Source organism: Stenella coeruleoalba (genome assembly GCF_951394435.1).
Source record: "Stenella coeruleoalba genome assembly, chromosome: 4".
In the NCBI taxonomy this organism is placed as follows: Eukaryota; Metazoa; Chordata; class Mammalia; order Artiodactyla; family Delphinidae; genus Stenella; species Stenella coeruleoalba.
The window spans coordinates 104,658,598-104,682,200 of record NC_137149.1 but is presented as its reverse complement, the minus strand read 5'-3'; the positions used below and the strand labels follow the sequence as shown (position 1 = coordinate 104,682,200).

Below are 23,603 nucleotides of genomic sequence, written 5' to 3'. Positions count from 1 at the left end.
ACAGGCCAATGCTTACTGAAGAGCATTTAAATTGCCCTATACATAAAACAGAGCTCCTTGCTCAGCTAGAGCATGAGTTAAATATTTCTCTGCCGTTACTATGTGCTCATACTTCTATCACAGATAGTTAAAATATATCTAGAGAATACATAGCCCTCGAGAAAATGGTTCAAATTCCTCTTTACAAAACACACACATACAACATACACAGTTTGGAGGAAAATGAAGCAAACAAAAAAACAAAAAAACCTGGTACTCATGAAGTTTCTGAGCCCTAAGCAAACATAATGTAACTTAATGATTTGGTGTCTTATTCCCATTAAGCTGTCACTGCACAAAAATGTCTCTGGGAGCCTCCTTCTGGAATTATCTTTGGGCCTGGGACAGTTTAATTTTAACTTTCTCAAACGTTTTTTGAGAATGAACTTAAGTATTTAAAACAATCATAACGGACTTCCCTGGTGGCACAGTGGTTAAGAATCCGCCTGCCACAGATATACAATGGAATATTACCCAGCCATAAAAAGAAATTAAATTTGTAGTGAGGTGGACGGACCTAGAGTCTCTCATACAGAGTGAAGTAAGTCAGAAAGAGAAAAACAAATACCGTATGCTAACACATATATATGGAATCTAAAAAAAATGGTTCTGAAGAACCTGGGGCAGGACAAGAATAAAGAGGCAGACGCAGAGAATGGACTTGAGGACACGGGGAGGGGGAAGGGTAAGCTGGGCCGAAGTGAGAGAGTGACATGGACATGAGTACACTGCCAAGTGTAGGGTAGATAGCTAGTGGGAAGCAGCCACATAGCACAGGGAGATCAGCTCGGTGCTCTGTAACCACCTAGAGGGGTGGGATGGGGAGGGCAGGGGGGAGACGTGGGAGGGAGGAGATATGGGGATATATGTATATGTACAGCTGATTCACTCTGTTATAAAGCAGAAACTAACACACCATTGTAAAGCAATTATACTCCAATAAGGATGTTGGAAAAAAAAAGAATCCGCCTGCCAATGCAGGGGACATGGGTTCGAGCCCTGGTCCGGGAAGATCCCACATGCCGCAGAGCAACTAAGCCCATGCGCCGTAACTACTGAGCCTGCACCCTAGAGCTCATGAGCCAGAACTACTGAGCCCATGTGCCACAACTACTGAAGCCTGCGCACCTACAGCCCATGCTCCGCAACAAGAGAAGCCACCGCAATGAGAAGCCCGCGCACCACAACGAAGAGTAGCCCCCGCTCACTGCAACTAGAGAAAGCCCGCGCGCAGCAACAAAGACCCAAAGCAGCCAAAAATAAATTTAAAAATACAAAATAAAAATTAAAAAAAATAAAAAAGTAAAATAAAACAATCATAAGGCATTTAAAGTCAAGATTAGTGAATAGGATGGGTGATCTTGAGATTAACACCAAGAAGGTTTAAGGCTTAACAGCTTCCCTCAAATAAGGGCACACAGCAACTCAGAGAAAAGGGCCAAACTTGCTTGGCTTTTTTATAAAATGACTATGTGTGTTTTATAAAAGTAAAGCCTCTGGATGCGGACAGCCTTCTCTACTAACTGATGAGTGCTAAACTACTAAAGCAAAATAGCCTGAGATAAGATATAAATGAAAGAACTTGAGTCAATAAAATGACTGTTTGCTTCACCTCGAAAAAAAAAAAAGAAAAAAGTAAAACCTCACTATATTCTTTTATAACTAGATCATCAAGTCTATGTAAACCAGTTTTAGTGAATGAATACGTGGGGCTGACATAGCTAACAGCTTCTGTCGACATACAAACTTACAGGACCAAAATTCTGAAAAGACATTTTATTTCTTAAGCAGCTTAAACATGTCCTTCTTCTACACTGACAAAGAAGTTTGTTATATATATTATCAAATTAGCTTAACAAACCCTTGCTGGATAGAGAGCGATCTGAATTCCTCACTAGGCTCCACTGAAACCACACTCAATATTCGGACTCAATGTGGCCATTCTGCACCCAGCGGGCCACCCAAGTACGAGCAGCCCACAGGAAGACCCAGACAATGCACAAAGGGCACACAGTGCTCAGGCCACGGCACTAGCATCAATATTAAGATCCTGCGCTGGCTGGAAGTCAACAACAATTCTTCCAAGCGATCTTTCACAAACATGCTTTCTTCACTTTGGGGTTTTAGGAGCTGATAGCACTGTATCAGCTGTGTATTATTACCACACCCCTCCTCCAGGCTTAGCCTTTCCCAGTGCCCTTCCTTAGACCCCACCTAAGAAGAGACTGTATACAGATCCCACTGGAAGAGGCCTGAGAGTCTCCAGGTCATTTCCCTTACAGTGAGATAAATTGCCAAGGTCCCATAGCTGCTCATGGGCAGAATCCAGATCACAAACCGGGTCTACTAACTCCTGGGCTTTGGCTTCTTGGGGAAATCACGTTGACTCCAAGTTTTCATTCAGATCTGTAGGAATTTGGGGATTCAGTCAAATATCCCAATCTGCCTCAGAGACTAGAAGAGCGTGGCAGACGCTCATTCCAAACTCCTTTTACTTTTTAATGCCCCCCCCCCTTTTTATTTTTGGCAGAGTTAAAACAGCAACAACAACAAAAACGAGAAACCACACTTCCCAGACTCTCTTGCAGCTAGTGTTCTGGATCTGGTCTACTTTCTACCAAGCAGATGCAGCCGTACAAGACCTGGAAGCAGGAAGGGAGCCACACGAGGCAGAGGCCCACACAGGGAAAGGGGTTCTTCTTGCAAGCGATGGTAAAGGCATTTGGCTCTCTGAGACAGACTGGGTAAAGGTTCTAGAGACCTCTCCCCAGTGTCACAGGTACCAAACTATACAAGGTCGTTTGCGGCAGGGGTTCCACTAACTGCACGTGTTTCTCTAGACTGCTGTTCCAGGTGGGAAAGCGCCCAAGCCTGGTTCCATGACTCTCCTGGAAATATGCCATAAGGTAGCTTATGCCTTCTAACAAATTGCCTTCTAACAAATCCCTTTTCTCCTTACTCTAGCTGGAATCAATTACACTAGCTGATTCTGACCTCAAGAACATTCTAAGAAAATTTCTCAGAGGACAAGAATGTCTTATCTTTTAGGTGACAGGAGACCAAGCCCCATAACTAGCGAACATTTAGTCTTTGCATTTATCCGGGATGGATCCTGTTACCTTCTCACTCATTTACATCCCCACAAAATCCCAAGATGTACCTGTCATCCTTATTTATCTGGTCTCCAAATCCCACAGTGTCAACGATGGTTAACTTCAGCCGTACATTGCTTTCCTGAAGCTCATAACTTCTGGCTTTTAACCGGACACCTGGTTCATTGTGAGTAGCTGGGTCACTTTCAAATTTGGTGTTGAATAAAGTGTCCATTAACGTGGATTTGCCAATGCCCGTCTCGCCTGCATGACCACAAGGGAGAAATCAAAGAATGTGTCAGTGCCTCTGAGGCACCAGTTCACATCATCAGGAGCTTTTCATCATCATGACAGTAAAATTTTTTGAAAAGTCAGTATCACCAAAAATCCCACCACAAAAAGATAGTTCTTTCCATGTGTGATCTATGGAATACTTCCCGAGAAACGCTTTAATGAATTTCCAAAACCGTTCAGTAGAAAAGATCTTGAACTTACAGATCAAGATGCTTTTCTTTACCTCTGCATAGAGAATTAGAACCTATAAGCTTGCCTGTGGTCAGTCTGTGGTCATTTCAAAGACATAAACCGTAGTTCCTCCTTCCCTAAATGTTGGCATGTAACATTTTTGCTTTAAAAAAAATTCTATATTGCTGAGTTTCTGTTACAAAGAAAATTCAAAAGGCTGATTCATTTGTATTGAATTACTTGATACCATCTACTGTTGTGGAAAAGAATTACATTTTTCAAAACAACACACTTGACAAACAATAGCAATCATAACAAACCCAGCTACAGCCGCTGAGCGCTTACCTTGTACCAGGCCCTGTGGTAAGAGCTTCCAATGCACTATCTCATTTAAACCCTAGTACTAACCCCCATGGAATAAGTACTGCTCTTTCCTCCCTTTTACAGGTGGGGCATTAAGGCTTAAATAAGGTCTAAGTAACTTGTCTAAAGTCACACTGTTAAGTGGCAGAGCCAGGCTTCTAACCCAAGTTTGTGTGGTTCTAACACCTACACTCAACCAACACAGCATCCTGACTTTACTGTTACAGAGAAAACTGACTGCCTAATATTTTTTAGGTATGGTTATGAATCTGTGAGAATCCTCCATTTTCTCTCCCTATTCAGCAGATGGCAAGCACTTGTTAGATTTCCCAGTTTCAAGCGGATGTTTGTGACAATGAAACTGAATGATGTTAAATAACCTGCAACAATGACCTTATTAATTCACATTGATAATTCAAGTCAGCTAAGTCTTACTGAGCCCCTAATATATGCAAAGGAGAGTGGCAGGTACCTAGCACCACTACACCAATCAAATGGTAAGACCCAAATGTGGAGCCATGGAGAACTTTAGCTTGGTCTTCAAAATAAGACCAAGAAAAATTTTCTCTCTATATACTAATTCTTGAGTCAAAACTAGTTGGCAGTGAGAAAGAACCCACCCTTGTCAGGGGTGGTGGTCGAGTGTGTGATAGTAGATATCAAGAAACATTATCTATAGGAATGCCTTTAAAAAAAAAAACTCTGGAAAATTTCCCAATTAGATTTTCAGCTCAATTTAAACATACCAATATACTGCGGCCCTTTCAACAAATCCCAACCCCATGATGGTCCTAGGAACAGCACCTCTCTTCTGAAAAATTGCCATAATGACTTTTAGGATGGTGACAATTCCATGGGGGGAAAACCAGCTCTGAGATTTATAGCCTTAGGGCAACTTTCCCACTGACAAAATACCTCTGCTAGTTAGAAGTTCTGTATTACTCATTGCTTTCCAACACAGTACAAACATGAAGTAGAATGGAATCTTCCTGTAATTGAGCTTTCTCTAATTAGAAGCCTTATGTGGTTTGCCCCTGACTACCGGGATTCACTTGTAGGATAAAAGTTGTTCAAGGACATTTGCCTAACTCTTTAGCCTTACCCGTTGGACCCGATACATCTAAGATCAAAGAATTTCCTCCTTCATCAGTCTTCTTTCAGCCAGTCTCCTTTCCAGCTTAGTACCAAGTTCTGGGAATACAACAACGAACTGGCCTGATCTCCCATAGCTTAGAATCTGACCTGGAACATGACTGAATACTTAGCCAGACTCTGATTTACTATTATGGGAATGATATTTTAAATGTCTGCCATCACCACATTCCTCTCACAAGCAAGACCATAGTTTACAACATGGACCTTGCTAATGACCACAGATAACTGGCCCAGGGCTAGCCCCCTGTCCAAAGGCACCCATGGACGCCAGTGCTGTGAGAATGCTCTATACTGGACAGTGACTTGTCTATCCAATCAAACTTCTCTCTTTGGGAGTTTGAACCTGCACACAGCACGATGGCATGAAAAAGAAAAGATATGCTGAGAGAAGCGAAAAATCAGATGCCGCGAGGCAGCAAAGGCTGCCAATAAATAGAAGACATGTTGCTGACGGACCATTAGCTGGACATACAGGAGAAAGAGAGCAGATAGATATGGTAGACACTAGTACCTGAAATTGATTCATTAATAATACTTGAGTATTTACTATGTGACAAGCATAGGTGCTGGGGATAAAATGGTGAAGAAAAACAGCAACTGACACTTCTTGAACTTCTGTAATATCCTGAATGTCCTTCCAGGTCTCCGTGAAGTCTAGCTGTGTAGCGCTCGAGACTGTCTCCTGTCTTCCTTACTTTCCTTCATATTCTTACAAAAAAAGACCCATCAATAAAAGTAACCTAAAGTAGTCTCTGTTCCCTAATGCTCACCAAGCTGATATCGACCGTTGGGGACTTAACAAAATAACTTGGAACAAAACAAAGTTACGAAGTAATGGATACAGAAACAAAACAGGGTTCTCACTTGTAAGATACACAGAATCTGCAAGGCAATTCTACACTGAAGGTACTCCAGTCATTGAGTACTTTCTCAAAAGAGCAAACTTCTTTTCAGAATTTACCTATTTTCAGAACAGGGAAAAAGGCACAACAGCAGAACTATTTATAAAATTTCCCCTATAAGGTAACGGTTCTATCAGTGGAAAGTGACCCACTTAACTTTCATCTCTTCCCGTAAAAACAGCAATAAAGACTTCCATTTACATGGCAAGGATTCTAGGTTACCTGGACAGGACTGAACTTACCATCACATTTTCCTAAGTTGAGAATTAGTTAAGCATATGTGTATCAAGAACACCATGTTCTGTTTTGTTTTCAAAGGCAAGGTAATTTTGATTATTATTTGCATTAAGGTGGAAATTACGAACAATTAGCATTCCAGGGCCTACTTACAGCACAGGGTTAGTCCATGGGTTGGAAAAACCACTGTTCCTCTAAATTTCAGAGTGCTTTGCTTTCCATTCCTATGCTCTGTGCTTTGAAGAGCCCTAATTAGACACAGCTACTCCAGCAGCAGTGCAATTCACCACAAGCAGTTCACTAAGAAAGGACAGCTTTTGGAATAAAAGGAATTCTAGAACTAGGAGAGCTTTTCAATGCGTTTGTTGTTGAGGTCAATCAGAAAAGAAGGCATTTTCTATATTTTTGAGGACACACAAGAGCACAAAGGCTTCTTTTGACTTGAGTAACCAAAAGCCTACCTGGCATAGGTTCCAATTTAAACCCAACAACTACAATATTTTGAGACAATTAATGACTGGCAGCAACTCTGAAACATTTCAGAATCCCTGGCACAGAGCAGGCATTCAGTTTCAGGCATTTCTTTTCAGTTAACTGAAAAGAAAAACGATCATGGTGATCATTTATATTGACATTTGCCACTTCGGTAGATTTTTCAGAGTTTGTTGCTTATTCTGTTATAAATTCATCTGCCTGAACAGTTGTTAGAATAATTAGAGATTTACTCCTGAAGCGCTATCTGGGCCTTCTGTTTCTCCCGTGTCTGCCAGTGCTGGTGAGCGTAACACCCATCGCACCGTGGGAAGCAGGCTTGCCCCTTCCATTCTGTTTAAACCGCAAGCTCTAAGCTGGACGTTATTAAAAAAGAAAAAAACAAAACGAAAACAAAACAACACACAGAGGAATGTATTATGAACTAGAAGGTACTTAATTGTAAACTGAGTAAATAGTTGATCTATGATTCAGCATTTTGACTGCCAAGACTGGCTCATTATTCAAATAGCTGTGCATGAAGGTCTGACTGCCTCCTCTAAACATTCTGGATTTTATTCTTGGATGAAGCCAGATAATCAGAGAGCTACATTGTGTTGTTTTAACTCCTCATAGAAGCGCCTCTGATGGGACATGCTTTAGCTAATACCACCAGCCGCGGTATGAGCTGGTGGTATTAGCCAAAGCATGCTGGTCTTTCAAGTCCCCTTGGAGGACCAGCACGTGACCCTCGGCGTTGCCTGGCTCAGTGGCACTGAGTGGGGGACGCTCAGGAACCCAGGCTTAAATGCAGGGACGGCCACCGTATGTTTTTTTCTGAAAATCCATGGGAGAGATTTTTCCCAGTGAACTGTGTTTCATCTGGAGCAACTATTTTGTTTTTACTTTATAGCTACTGTAAGTCTGCCATCATTAAACTTTTAACTTGTCTTTGGCACATAATATGTGTTTAACAAATATCTGTTGAATGAATGGGTCCCTCCATGCTCTGACCCCTGGCGGAGAGGCACATGCGTTCCTGAGAGAATCAACTGCTATAGGCATGTCTGATGGCTTTGAGTTCTGACTCTAACCTTGGCTTCACTTTATTTTCTGTGGTTAATTTTATCTTTTATTCATTAACTCATTCATTTCACCCTGTAAACCACTTCAGAGCCTTTCCTGGAAAAGCAAGATGGGATAAAAATGTTTAAGATCTGATTGTAAAATTCTACAGCTTATGCTGACACTATAGCCTCGGCTAAAATGATCTCGAACTTGTCTGTTTTCTATTCCTCTTCTGCCTTCCCCGCACAACAATACAGTGGAATTATTTTTTTTTTAATTCTATTTTCAAAATATGTTATTAGGGCTTCCCTGGTGGCGCAGCGGTTGAGAGTCCACCTGCCGATGCAGGGGACACGGGTTCGTGCCCCGGTCCGGGAAGATCCCACATGCCGCGGAGCGGCTGGGCCCGTGAGCCATGGCCCCTGAGCCTGCGTGTCCAGAGCCTGTGCTCCGCAACGGGAGAGGCCACAGCAGCAAGAGGCCCGCGTACCGCAAAAAAAAAAAAAAAAAAAAAAAAAAAAAGTTATTAATTTACTTTGATCCTGCTGTTGAACTGGTTCCTCTTCAAAAGCAGGGATGTAACAGTATTTTATCCATCTGTGTAGGTGCACAAAGAACTACATACAGCTGCATCAATGCTGGAGTTTCTCACAGAGCTGGTGTCATTTTGGAAAGTGAATGACAAAGATGTATAAATTTAAAATTGTGAAGAAAGGCTGAATACTAATTTAGATTCTTTGGAGAAATACAGCGTGGGTAAGAAAGAAAGGCTTTATTTAAAACAAAGTGCAATTTTGTGGGTGAACGGCTGTGTTGTAGGCAAGATGGAGAGTAGGGGAACTATGATCTTGGGTGTCTGGTACCTGATTCAGCATCAAGAATTCTCTTCCCAGTTAAGTGAACACTACTCTCCCACTCTTTATTACATTTCTATCCAGGACTCGAGAGAGATAGGTTCTAAAAGCATTTAATTCAGGGCCTCTAAAACTAAACTAGGTGCACACCAGGGTTCATTTCTGTCCCGGTTTGTTTCCTCTCTGTTTGCAACCTGTAGGATCTTGCCACAAAACAAAATTACAATTCTAAGGCCTTTTTGAAAAACATCATCAGCTTCCCTACTGGGATCATAACTCTTTTTTAAAATAAATCCTCAATTCCCTTCCATACTTTTCACATGGAAATAATGATGCTATAAACACCAGGCATGAGCATAAAAAACAGAAGTGCACAGTAGGATGACAAGCACCATGGATACTCTTGAGTTAAATACGACACCAACTCCTCCAAGTGGCTGTCAAAATATTTTGATCAACTAGAATGCTTTTCATAGACTCTTACTTTAAAAATAGATAGAGCAGGGCTTCCCTGGTGGCGCAGTGGTTGAGACTCTGCCTGCTGCTAATGCAGGGGACACGGGTTCGAGCCCTGGTCTGGGAGGATCCCACATGCCACGCAGCAACTAGCCCCATGAGCCACAACTACTGAGCCTGCGCATCTGGAGCCTGTGCTCCGCAACGGGAGAGGCCGCGACAGTGAGAGGCCCGCGCACCGCGATGAAGAGTGGCCCCCGCTTGCCACAACTAGAGAAAGCCCTCGCACAGAAACGAAGACCCAACACAGCAAAAATAAACTAATTAATAAACTCCTACCCCCAACATCTTCTTTAAAAAAAAAAAAAGAGCATTAATTGACAGCGAAAGTTGTTTCCTTATACAGATGTTTTGCTGTAAATTATTTGTGAAGGGATCTGATGTGTCCTACCCTCTGAGGATATGTACGTTTACCTTAAGGCTGACACCCCTATCTCCCAAAGGGCTAATGTTGGCTCCAACGGAAGAGCTCCAAAGTGCTATGGAAAAGAACCTGCTAGATATACGGGCATGGAAGGATAGGCAGGACGTACTGTAGAGTGAAAGGAGACAATGCAAAAGAATAGAAGGGCATGATCTCATTTATGTTACACCAAAACAAAAAAGTACTTATGTAGTCATGAGAGACCTGTTTATATCTGTCCAGTGTGTGTCTCTCCCATGGCCTTTCTCCTTTCTGCCCATGTCTTCTCTCCTACGGGACCTTTGTATGTTTTGGGATGATTGATCCCCATCTCCCACCCTGGGCGGGCAGATGACCCCAGCCTGGTTGATCAGAGATCCTATGACTGTTGAGAAGGCCTTGTCAGGAATTGCCTCCCTCTCCTCTGGGGTTGCTCAGCTGGCAACACTGCTGGAGGCTGTACCACCTCCTTGAAGAAGAAGCCCGACCATGAAGCCACGCAGCAGCAAACAGGCTCGAAAACCAGAAACAGAGCCCTGCAAACACGCTGCATCCCTAGAGCCAGCTGTTCTTAATTACACAATTCAATGTATTACCTTTCTAGTGTGTCTGGAGGTTGAGGAAGAGCCTTAACTGAGTTTAAACTAGATTTCTGCAATTCTCTGTGGAAAATTTCCTAACTCAAGAACAGTCAGAGAGAGATACAACATTGCTGGCTTTGAGAATGGAGGAAAGGGTCCAAGAGTCAAGGAATGTGGGCAGCCTCCAGCAGATGGAAAACACAAGGAAATGTCTTCTCCCCTTGAGGTTCCAGAAAGGAGCATAGCCTTGCGGATGCCTTGATTTTAGCCTGGTGAGACACACGTGGGACTTCTACAAAAAGGTGAGATAATGAGTGTTGTTTTCAGCCTCCGAAAATAATTTCCAAGTACAGAAAAGTTTAGAAAGTTCCTAGGATTCCACAGTGTTTTCTCTGTGGAATGGAAATGAGGGCAGGAGAGAAGGGGGGACATTTTATAATTTTTTAACGTAAATATGCATTATTGTAAATAACTTGAAAAACTGATTTTCAACCTGGTTAAGAATGGAACAAGAATAAAAACCTAAGAATCATAGGAATTATCACCCACCCAGGAGAGTCAGAATAGCAGCTGCTTTACAAATCCAACAGCACAGCAAGGAGGTGGCTTGTGAGGAATTCCAACTAGCACCATAATTGTGCTAGTAACACAAGGGTCAGCCAACCAGCCAACACTCCCCCTTGCACACCACACACCCGGTCAAACCAGGTCCTTCCAGCCCAGGCCCACTGGAAGGCTTTAATCCTACTTGCAGGGGCTGGGCCACAGCTCTCACATAGATTCTTGAAACTGATTTTGAAGACAGGGCTGGGGGAGACAGAGAAGAGAAGCCAGAATAGTAACTGGCCCACAATTTAGCACATTTTTCAATAGAAAATCAACAAATTGCCAACAAATTGCTATGCTAATGAAGAATTGTCCCGCTCTGCAGTGAGCATTTAGCAGAAGAGAAAAGACGACTCATTTATGCCACTCTGAGAGCTGTCATTCCAGGGGGGTCCCCTGCTGAATTTTAATGGGCTTCAAGTGGGGAAAAGGGAAAAGCAGGAGAGCTGACGGGCTCTGGTCACGTTTCTCTCCAGTCATTCTCTCTCCAGTGCCTGAGACATAATGCCAGACAGCAAGCCATCTGGTGTGCAAGTCAGCGGCGGCTTTCTACTAGCGAATGCCCAGTGCAGGGGCCACGTTCAATATGCTCCTCTCGAAGAATTTTCAGAAAGGAAAATACCTGGGACTTCCCTAGTGGCGCAGTGGTTGAGAGTCCGCTTGCCAATGCAGGGGTCGCGGGTTCGTGCCCCGGTCCGGGAAGATCCCACATGCTGCGGAGCGGCTGGGCCCGTGAGCCATGGCCGCTGAGCTTGCGCGTCTGGAGCCTGTGCTCCGCAACAGGAAAGGCCACAACAGTGAGAGGCCCGCATATCGCAAAAAAAAACAAAAACAAAAAACAAAAAGAAAGGAAAATACCTGGCCCTCCCCCCAACAACTAACTTACATTGAATGCACATCTTTCTTTTCTAAAGTCACTTCATTTTACTTAAGACAAGAGAAGTCAGGAGATTCTGCCAAACGTCGGGGGAGGATACACAGAGAACACATATCGCATACATACAGAATTCCTTTTAATTTGTCTTGAAGTCTGTGCCCAGAGGACAATGGCAACAAAACAATGCAGCCCGAGCCACATCACTGCTGTTTAGCCTGGTCCTTCATCAAGAGTGACAGGGAGGGTGAAGGAAAGGCCGTCATCTGTTCCAGGGACACATCTGCTTCAAACCAACAGGAGATTTCTATTTCTATGTTCCTCTTTTTCTCCACCTCCTTTCCTACCTTCCTTGTCTTAGTTTAAGAAAGATATGGCTAAAGAAGAAGAAAAATACCAAGGCCAGAGGCTTAGGTCAATGCATAACATCTAAAGGATACGAATAACACATCCTGAGAATGCAGATATGTAAGTTGTATCTCTTTGGCCTTTTCCATTTATCTACCAGGAATAAACTGAGGTCAGTTTCAGATTCCAATTTAAAGACAAAAGGTTAATTTATTAATTCAGGCAGAAAAGGTATTTCAAAAATATAAAATAGAATTTTAAATTGTCTTTTGCTCTGAGAGCAAAAATTTTAACTATTCTAAGTTTATCGAAGTGGTTAAAGTAGTTTCAGATTTTACTTACTGTAGACAGCATATCGTTAAAAAGACTTCAGTGGAGATTCCTACTGCACCACAGTCAAAGACCCTGGAAGCAAATTCTTAAAATGCTTTTGAATGATCTTCCCATGTATGTGCATCTCAGGTCCTTCTTTCAACTTCCTATAGTCTAGCTAGAGTCTAAGCCCCTCCCCCCACAAAAAATTTAAATAAGTGGTTCAATAGCAATATTAAACTGATCACTGCTTGACAATGTGACACAAATGAAAATAACATTTTGAGTAACGTCACAAAGCCTACAGAGCGTTCTACCTAAATACACGTCTCGATCTTTGTGTGACATACATGAGTGGGTATCACTGCCCTGCTCTACTGATAATGAAAGAGTAAAAAAAATATCATTCCCCTTATTTCCTGAAACGTGCCCCTCTGACAGTCACCTGCCAACACCTAAGAGTCAGATTCCTTGCTCAGCAGCAAGGGATGAGTCACTTACCAACACACAGGATGTTGAAACAGAATCCTTGAGAAGTCGACTTGTTGACCAGCTGGTCGGGGAGACTGTCAAATCCAACATGGCCGGAAAGAGACAAGTTTCGAAGTTCTTCATTCTGGAATTTCAGAAAGGAAACATTTGATAACCCATGACAGTGCCACCTGGGTACCCCTCCCCCTCCCATCCTCTCTTCTTGACACGCATGGAAAAAGGCGACCCCTCTGTGCCCACCCCGTCCCTGGCTTCTACACAACAGAAGCTACCAACTCCAGAGCTACGCTCTTTCCACAAAATCACACTGAGTCCCTAAGTACACCAAGCCCCCTCCCAGGCAGCTCAGGTCCGGTTACAGGTGCACTGGTCCAGGGGAAATAAGCTTCTAGCAGTGGCTGATTCAGACATGCCTTAAGTGACATTAAAAACTTCAACCATTTTGACAGCTTCAAGCACTCAAGAAAACCCTTCAATTTACTTGCAGCCCAGTGGCAAAAAATAAATGACACTCTTCCAGATACAGGAAGGAGCTCTGAGAAGCTCACAGGGGAGGATGCATACCCGTTACAATTATGGAAATTCTGTAACTACCATGATGAACATACTGAAAATGGCATGGCACAGGACTTGGTTCCTTCTCCATCATCTGGACGGACTTCTTGGGGCTCCTTTGCTCTCCCTCACACAGCTCCTAGCACAGGTTCTGCACTCCCTGCACCTTCTCAAGAGTCTCCTGAAGGAGACTGGGACTAAGGTAGTTATCATACATTTCAAAGCTGGATGATTTATGCTGTTTCATTAGATGGTGCTGACTGCCTCCACAACTTTGAATGCATTCCGTGGGTATTGGAGATCATCTGGGAAACCTTTCTTTCCCAGGAAAGCAGAGGTCAGCTATGGTCTTTCAATTAAACACCACAGTTATGGTATGGGATTCCAGAAACTAGATCTTGAAAGTCTGCCTGAAAATGAGACTCCTGATGTCTGGCTATGTTGCCAATGAGCTTTATACTCGAGATACTGAATTTTGGGTGAGAAAATGAGCCTCAAATTTCCATTTTTTAATAAAGAAGAAAACGCCGTGCACAGGATCATCTGGTCACTATTTTTAAAAAGACTGGTTTTCGTTATCCTCCTATGTGTGTTACACAATGAGGACAGTAAGGTCTTTTAATAATCAAAGACTGAGACTCCATTTCCAAATCCCTAAGTCACTATGGAGGCAGGGAAATGTAACTCCATAAATGTGGTGATTTTAATGGAATGTTTTATGAACAATGTAATACCTGAGGGCCTCGCTAGCTCTACAATTCTGATTCTGTGAAACAAGACTGGAAGACACAACACTGCCTGAATACCACGGTGGCAGCTGCAGGTTTGAGGTCAACGGGACAGAGAACAGATGTCTAGTCTATGAATAGTCTCCTTGAAACCTGCCAGCAGTGACTATGAGACTCAAGAGTGGGCTCTTATCCTTGAGCAGGATGGACTGGCCAACAGTGCACCAAACAGCTTGGGGAGCAGCCCTGGTAGCCTGGCAAGGCCTCCTGACAGCACCCTGTGGCCCCAGGGCTACCACCTGCCCCTTCCTCTCCAAAGACCTCAAAGGTTCAGACAGCAGGTATTTTTAGGGTGTTTACCACATCCGCCAAGACTGGGGGAGGAAGATGTGAAAGGAGTCTGGGTTATATTTAGAACTCTTTCCATCCCAGCTGCACAGGGGCTGCTGTGCAGACAGCGAGGAGAAGCCGTCACACCAGCCTCTTTCCTGATGCACCACAGCCTTGAACAGTCAGCGAGCAGCACGAAAAGGGGACGAGGCAAGTTAGAACCATCGTCCCGCCCTCCCTCTCCTCTTTGCCACAATAATTCAATTTCGGGGGGGGGGGGGCGGTGCGGGGAGGAGAGTGGTTTATTGCTCTGCATTCTGGACTCTTGTTGGGTTTTTAGGTTCAGATATCCACCCGGGAGCCAATCCGGGGAAAGAATCAGAGTTAGTAATTATAGCTCTCATCCCAGAACCCAATGCTCAGCATCTCATATTCTCACCATTTCCAAAACATGAGAAACCACCCACATACCCACCGAGTATTTTTATACCCACTGAAAACCACATACAAAATGAAGGGTTATAAAACAGTTTGGTCTTGAAAATTTTTTTTTTAATTTAAATTGATGTCTTCTCTTCTTTGTCATATAAAATATGTCCATTTTATAATGCCATTTAAAAATTCCATAATCTGAGCCTATTTCTCTGCCCAGCAGTAAAGGAATCCTTTACTGGGCTATTGCCCATTGGTGAGTGATGGGGAAAGGGGAAATAGGAAGCTCCTCCTCTGGTTCATGAACAGGCTTAAAACTGAAAGCACTGCAGGATGTGTGAGGCGAGCTCTAGCTCACACACAGCAGCTAAAGTGAACTCCTACACCCCAGCACTTCTCGGCACCACGCTTACGGCTTCAAGCCTTAGATGTCTCTATCCAAAGAATGTGTGCGGGGCTCCTGAGTCTACAGGCGTGATCTCAGGGAATCTCAGATAGTCTCATGTCTTTACCGCTATCACACACCTAGCAACGACTCTCAGAATTTTCTAAGTACTGAACTCCGCATTCCAGTTCTGAATTTCTACCAAAAGGGGCAGTTCTCCCGGGTTGTCCTTTCTGTCCCTCTACTTGTTCTTCAAGAAACTTGAAATCATCTTCTTCTATTGCAAACCCACCCCTACTCCCGGGTTCCCTGTTTCTCTTAGTGCCATTTATCTATACCTGAAACCCACCTGCCTGCATCAATTCCAAACTGTTATCAGTGCCACACCCTCCTCCTCTTCATGCTAATTCAACAGCCTTGCAACTGTCACCTTGCCTCCATCCCACCCCCTCTAATCTTCCCTCGCTCTACCTTGCTGCCAAAGGGTACTCAAAGGGTACTCAAAGGCCCTCAATCCAAACTTGGCCTGCCATCTCAGGAGCCTCCATGGGCTAAACACAAAACTCTATTCCCACTCCTCCCAGGGAGCACCTTCCACTGCGGTGAAATGGAATTACAGTTCCTGGGAGAAAACCCCAGGGTTCTCTTCATCAGACTTTACTCATACTATTTCCTCTAACTGGAAGGAACTTACAGCCAGTGTTTACATATCCACACCTTCCAGATCCCACAGAAATTTTATCTCCAGGCTTGTCTTTACTACGAAATCTCAGGGAGAATTTCAGTCAACATTCCCCCTACCAATAAAAGGAAAATAAGAATTGGATACAAGTAGCTCGAGCTATTTGGTATTCCACCATCATCATCATAACAGCTAACTAACATTTATGGACCAAGGTTCCAGAAAAGCCCTCAACATGAATGAATGAGTTTATCTTAACAATTCTGTGAGGTAGTTACTATTGTTACCTAATCTCAACTGACAGATGAGAAAACAGAGGCCCAGAAGTTTAGTAACTTGCCCAAGGTCTCACAGCCAATAAGGTGAGAAGCTGAAATGTGGACCTAGGAGGTCAGGTGCCAGAGTCCAGAGTCCTCCCACTTAGTCACTGTTACCACATGATGATCTAAGCTCCTAGGTAGCCCCAGACAATACAGTAATTGGAGCTGCTATTGAAATCCAGTATATTAAACTAGAAAGAAAAAAACGTTCTCTAAAATCATAATTCTTTGGCAACCGTAAGAGGCGGAAGTTGAGAACTGAAATTGGCAAAGTAGCTCTAAGTATATTTTCACTGGTCCTGGCAATGCTGAGACTTTGATTTTTGCATCTATGGCACATGAAGCCAATAATAAAGGGTTTAGTTTGGACCATTTTTGAGATGTAAGTGCCACCTTGGAGCCTCTAAGTAAGTAACTATAAGACCTTAATTGATTCAGTCCTCCATTTGCTAATCTATCTAGGGAGGGGTTGTACTTGGATAACTTCTAGGCCCACTGCATCTTGAAATGGGCAATGACACAATTCTATAGTATAAAATAACCAGTCTTTAACTTGACCATCTCATTTTTCTCTTTCCAGATCATCTTGACATGAACACAATTATTTGTTCATTCAAAAAAAACCTCACTGCTCAAAGCACTAAGGGAGCAAAAATACATTACTTTTGTTATTCATTGATTAAACACTCTCCCTGCTCTTGAGGGGTTTACAATGTAGCAGTAGAGACAGGACACAAGTAAATGTAATACTATTAAGGATAAAAGTGATAACATACCATCACTTTAACTGTGGGAATGACAAAGGGGGAACAGGTAGCATTTGGCTAGGGAAAGTCAGGGGGGCATCTTTCAGGAAGGCTGGAGCTCTCCAAATCTACCAGGGAAAAGAAGTCCAGCTTGCAGAAGCCTTCCAGATAAATGTTGTCTATACACAAAGGGTCACTTTATTATGAATGTGTACTTTGGAGATCATAATCGACAAGCTTTTCAGAAGCTATCTAGCTGACTTCATTATGGAAATAATTATAAAACAAATTATATAAGAATGTGTGCCAACACCTACATTCTGAGTGCCGCTTTAAAATATGTTCCACAATTCCAAATCTTGCTTAACCACAAGTAGGATGGAAAAAGACTTGGAGTCAGACAGCCATGGGTTTGATTCTCTACTTTTTGTCCTCCATCAGTAAAAATGGAGGACTTGGCAGGGTGGCTGGGAGGAACTAAGGAAATGGTACCTATGGGAGGGCCAGCATTTAATAGGTCCTCAGGAAACCTGGGTTTCCTTTCCCTAGATTAGGTGGGAGGAAGACAGCTGTCATTTTAAAATGAGGAGCCCTCCTATTGCTGCTGAGAGCCCGGGGAGAAACTGGGGATGGGCAAAGCCCGCAGACTAACCAGGGAGGGAGAATCACTCACGGAGGAACAAAGAGGAAAAAAAGAACATGGAAGAGAGAATGGGGAACTCTAGTGTGAAGAAAATCCACCCTAAATAGGAAGCTCATTTACAAGGCTGAGGGGAAAGCCACAGAATTCCATTCCTGTTTGCAGGCATCCACATCCTCCCGGCTGGAAACCATTAAGGATTCCTCATCTTCACTCTTCCTTCTATTTTAGTCCAGCCCAGAGCCTCCTGAAATTAACAAACTGGCTGTGCACAGATGGATTCTATTCGCCATGCTCAAAGGGATAACCCAGTCCTTTCCTTTTAAAACTGAAGGCTTCGGTAGATGTGGTGAGTAGGTAGTCTACAGCTGCGGACCCTCATCAGTCAGGGGGAGCTGGAGAGCAGTTACCAAGGTGATACCTGTTTTCACGTAGGTTGAAAACAATTAGACTTCATTTTTTTACCTTTAAAGACAGACATTACAATTTAAGTTTAGAGAGATTCTGCCTCTTTAAAATTTAAAGGATTATTTTTTTAAATTTAACAGGTAACTTCTTTTATGTATTACCAAACTGGAAGTTACACTCTTCTCAAAGCCTCATTTTATGGAGAATGAATTACATTGATCCAAGTCACTTAATCTCCGGGCTTATGTTTCCTCACCTGTAAAATGAGATTTAACCAAATGACCTCTAAGCAAAGTCTTTGGTTCTAATGCTAATTCTAAGATTTCTTGCATTTGGAAATCAGAGATGCATAAATCTAAATCTTGTCGTGTTGTTTGAGGAAAGCCAACAGGGCAAAATCTTCTTGGCGGTAAATTTTCTTTTCTTTTCTTTTTTTTTTTTTTTTGCGGTACGCGGGCCTCTCACTGTTGTGGCCTCTCCCGTTGCGGAGCACAGGCTCCGGACGCGCAGGCTCAGCGGCCATGGCTCACGGGCCCAGCCGCTCCGCCGCATGTGGGATCTTCCTGGACCAGGGCACGAACCCGCGTTCCCTGCATTGGCAGGCGGACTCTCAACCACTGCGCCACCAGGGAAGCCCTTGGCAGTATGTTTTCTATTGTCAGATCCAAGATGGCTCAGTTTTTACATGACCCTTGAAAGGGAGTTCCTGTCATTTACCCTGGTTAACTCCAAACAGAACAGAAATCTGTGTGTGTACCACCCTGTCTTCCACATGAACTTTTCACTTTTGCTTGCTTAACTATAATAATTTGACTTAGTTTTAAAACAAAAGTTACGTACCCACTCCCTACAACTGTCCTGCTTAAAAACTTTTTTCTTCAGCTATAGCTGCAGTCTTCAAGAAATTTTTTGAAAAGTGGATTAATAGCCTCAAAACAAAATGTAGAAAATTCTTCTATGTAAGTTAATCATCTCTTCAAGAAGAAAAGCAAATTTTTCATGCTTTCGTTCATTCAACAAATATTTATTGAACACCGACACATGCCAGATACTGTGATAAATGCTAAGGAGACGATGGTGAGAAAGCAAAGAATTGCTAACTCGTGGAACGCATAGTCTAGTGGGACAGACAGATGTTAATCAAGCAATCCAAACGTATAATCACAAGCTATCCAAAGTACAGAATTCGATGCAACCTTATAACTCATGTGATTCTTGCAGGAGATCCACCAGCTTATAGGATATAAAAACATGTATTAGTCTGCAGCATTGTTTGATATTAATTTAGTAGACAGCTCCTATGTACAACTGATATGCAGGTTTTATGTATTCAGGTGAAAACCAAGAGTCTTTTTGACCAGCATTGCCTGATGGGAGGAGGTAGAAATAATTAAGACTCCAGTCCTAAGAAAATGAATGTCCAATTTAAAATAGAGCTGAGATGGAACCATGGGGCATATTCCCTTTACGCTCTGTCTTTTCTCATAAAGGAGATGTCCACTTAGAGAAGAGGAGCAGTACACATCCCTTCATCTTAGAGTCTTTTTTTTTTGAGGCTCTGTTTCAGTAGTACAGATGCCAGCCACCTGGAGACAGGCAAAGAGAAGAACGTGCTTCTCCTCACACAAAATCACTGATTGAGCACCGGCCACTTCTCAGTATTTGGAGAAATCCTGGCCTCACAAACTGTCCAAGAAGTAAGCGCTTCCCAAGTGCCCGATCGTTCATTTTTGTAAATACATACACTTACCTAAATACATTCTAGAGAGTATTCAACTGGTTTCATATTCTCTTTTAAAGAAAGAAAAGTTGGTGGGAAGATGGGACACGCCCTTAGTTCTCATGCAAAAAGGAAAACACTGGTATGCAAAGTATCAACCCAAACCACAACTACGAAGCCTGCACTGGGATGTTTTCAAGGCTAGGCATTGCTAGGGCCACTTCCATAATATAAAACATCTGAAGCATCTCACTACCAATGAGGACTGCGTTCTTTAAGAATGACTTGGACAACATTTGCTACTCTGCTTGTCATCTATACCATGAAATCCCAAGGTCAGAGCCAAGAAAGCCCCCAAGGAAATTGTCTCACACAAGCAGCAGAAGAGTAAGAGCCAGGAAGAAGAGAGAACTCTTAGGAGGAAAACCATATGAGGAAAGAGCTTGAGTGCAGCCCAGCTGGAAGCTGGGACTGAGAAAAAAAAGGCACCCAGGGGCCAGTCCCCAAGTCACAGAGCCAGGAATGTCAGCTCTATCAAACCCAGGAGCCACTCTCGAAACACCACCAAATAACCAGGAAAGATCTTGATTAATATTAACTAACTGCTCCAATAGTAAGCACCATCTCTAAGCAACTTTCTCCAAAAGACTCCCAGCAGAGGGACAGATTTTGCTTTTCTAGATCCTTGCAAAAATAATATGGTGTAGGGGTTTTCTTTGGGGATGGTAGGATGATAGGGAAATTTTACTTTCTGTTATGTTTCTGTAATATTTGAATTAATTATCAAAAAAAACCCCTCACACTTTTTTTTTTTTTTTTTTTTTGCGGTACGCGTGCCTCTCACTGCTGTGGCCTCTCCCACTGCGGAGCACAGGCTCCGGGCCCAGTCGCTCCACGGCATGTGGGATCTTCCCGGACCGAGGCACGAACCCGTGTCCCCTGCATCGGCAGGCGGACTCTCAACCACTGCGCCACCAGGGAAGCCCAACCCTCACACTTTTATAATAGGAAATGAGATTTTAAAAATCAGGAAATGGATCGTATTCAGATTTTGTACAGTGAGGGAAAGGGGTGCCAGTTATCTGCGTGACATAAAAAGACGCAGAAACGGTAAGATAAGTCGTGCTGATATGTTAGGGTGAATTCTTTCATACTACCCGCGAACAATATAACCTAAGAAAACCAAAACTTCAACATTTTTTCTTGTTAAAAGTTGTAGCAAAGGGAGCTCAGCTCGGTGCTCTGTGATGACCTAGATGGGTGGGATTGGGGGGCTGGGGTGGGAGGGAGGTCCAAGGGAGGGGGTGATATATGTCTATATCCTGATTCATGTAGCTGATTCACTTCGTTGTACAGCAGAAACCAACACAACATTGTAAAGCAACTATACTCCAAATAAATTAAAAAAAAAAAGTTGTGTCAGGACCACAGGAAATTTACTCGTGACTTTATATTAAAGGACAGTCTCAACTTGAATTTAAATAAATAAATAAAAATCAGGAAATGTGAATAACAATAATAAAAATCTTTTCAAAGTAGCTAAGCCTGCAATTTTACTGCAGCTAATAGGTGGGTGGTAAGATAAAATATGTGTACTTATTTCTTTTCTAATAACAGAACGAAGTTACATAGAAAGCGACGAGAGTAAGCAAAAACGCAGATTAGTACAGTAGAAGGTACCTGACGCGTGAAGTCAGGAGACACGGGGCGACTCTGCCATTGTTTAGCTGTATGACCTGGTGTAACTCATTTAACTTCTCAGCCTCAGTTTTATCAACTTGTTTTAATTGTACTTGATTTACAATGTTGTATTAGTTTCAGGTGTACTGCACAGTGATTCAATTATATATATGTATATATATTCTTTTCCGGATTCTTTTCCCTTATAGATTGTAAAATATTGAGTATAGTTCCCTGTGCTATACAGGAGGTCCCTGTTGGTTATCTACTTTATATACAGTAGTGTGTATATGTTAATTCCAAACTCCTAATTTGTCCCTCCCCCCCTCCCTTTCGGTCACCATAAATTTGTTTTCTCTGTCTGTGGGTCTATTTCTATTTTGTAAATAAGTTAATTCGTACCTTTTTTTTTTTGGTTTGGTTTGGTTTGTTTGTTTTAGATTCTACATATAAGCAATATGATATGATATTTGTCTTTCTCTGTCTGGCTTACTTCACTTAAGTATGATAATCTCTAGGTCCATCCATGTTGCTGCAAATGGCATTATTTCGTTCTTTTTTTCATGGCTGAGTAACATTCCATTGTATGTATATATATACATGTTTTGGCTATTGTAAACGGTCCTGCAATGACCATTGGGGTGCATGTATCTTTTCGAATTATGGTTTTCTCCAGACATATGCCCAAGAATGGGATTGCAGGATCATATGGTAGCTCTATTTGTAGTTTTTTAAGGAATCTCCATACTGTTCTGCATAGTGGCTGTATCAGTCATGTCAACTTTAAAATAAACTAGCTCACCAAGCTGTTGCAAGAATGAACATAATTCTCTCTCCTCAGCTCTTTTGACACATTTTTGCTTGGATGACCCCATCCCTGCCCATGACAACCCCAAGCTAACAACTCCCTGGTTATAACCAGCTGCCCGCCTCCAGGCTTACAGGCACCCCTAAGCCACCATCTCCAACAGAACGCACCCTATCCCCCATTCTCAATTCAAATCTGTCCTTCCTCTGATTTTCTTATGTCAAATGGCAACAATGTCTACTTCAAGGTATTAGTGGCCTCTAGAATAATATCAATTCATATGCATATTGCTAAAAACATGCATAAATTTACAGGCCTCCGCCCTCTTGCAGAAGAAAAAAGTCCACTGGTTAATCATCTTAAACCCTCCGCTACCCTCCGAATTAGACGGTGAAGGTTTCCTGAAGCCTGTCCGTCTCAGGTTAGATTTTTCTCCTCTGTGCCCAGATGTTAATAACCTCCCATCACCCCTTTTCTGGCTGAAACTTGCCCACCCAGCACTCTTAACTGACAAAAGTGCATCCAGTCTACCAGCTGATTTCTATTTCTGAGCCTGGAAATCCACGACTTGAATGTCCCTCTTTTCCTAACACCACCCCTATTTTACACCTCAACCAAATTTGTATCCCGTGTGAGGTTTCACAGAAATCGTTATCTTCCAACCTCATCTTTCTCGGAGAAGGAGACAGGTCCAGCGGCTGATGGGTCTTCCCCACGCGCAGGGCCACGTGGAGAGACAGAGCTGCGGCACCCAGCGCCCTGGCGCCTGGTCCACCCCGCCCTCCATGACGCCTGGGCCAGCTGCAAGGTGAAAATTCACACTGTTGCCGAGTGAAGCCTGACACCAAAGGGCTGAGGACACAGTCCTGCCTCTGCTCCTCCACCGGCCTTTCTGTCTTCTCTACAGCCTCCCCTCACAGAAAACAGTCACTGCCCACACGTCCTCCAAGATCTTGCTGCTTTGTCTGGGATTAGAGTCTCACCTTTGTCCGGTTAGATATCAGATCTCTCACAATTAGGAAATACACTGTTTAAAAGCAGTCCTCAGAAACGGGTATCTGAAGTGAACAAAATCCCAGCTGCTGCCCACAACCCTGGATCCTGGGGAGGTGGGGGAAGGATAGGCAGGATGGGGGAGGTATTGGCTTATTAGTAAAATAGTCTTGCAGCGATAACTACTAAGTGTGACAATCCCAAAACTGTAAAAAGTGGCAGCACTTTTTTTTCTTACAGACAGAATACTTTTTTGCTAGAAGTCCATGTAAATTCTCAAAGGCTAAATCTAACTGGATGCCAAGAATTAATAACAACAACAGCAAAAGACATTTTCTTACATTTCCAAAGATCAATCTTTCTAGTGGAGTCGAAGTGACTCATGCCTGTGAGAGCCT

General features: G+C 43.0%; 1 protein-coding gene across 2 annotated transcripts in view; it reads right to left on the bottom strand.

Moving 5' to 3' along the window:
- Nucleotides 1-23,603, bottom strand: part of SEPTIN11 (septin 11) — a 90,203-nt gene that overhangs the window by 33,023 nt on the left and 33,577 nt on the right. Inside the window, exons 1-3 of one of the 2 annotated variants that reach the window (XM_079920721.1) lie at nucleotides 13,387-13,478; nucleotides 12,788-12,902; nucleotides 3,200-3,395 (exon numbers count right to left, since the gene is read on the bottom strand). In XM_079920721.1, the coding sequence (XP_079776847.1) occupies nucleotides 3,200-3,395; nucleotides 12,788-12,902; nucleotides 13,387-13,398 (323 nt within the window). In that variant the 5' untranslated portion in view covers nucleotides 13,399-13,478. Of the gene's footprint in view, nucleotides 1-3,199; nucleotides 3,396-12,787; nucleotides 12,903-13,386; nucleotides 13,479-23,603 lie in introns of those variants that run through there. The other variant, XM_079920720.1, reaches the window with a different exon arrangement.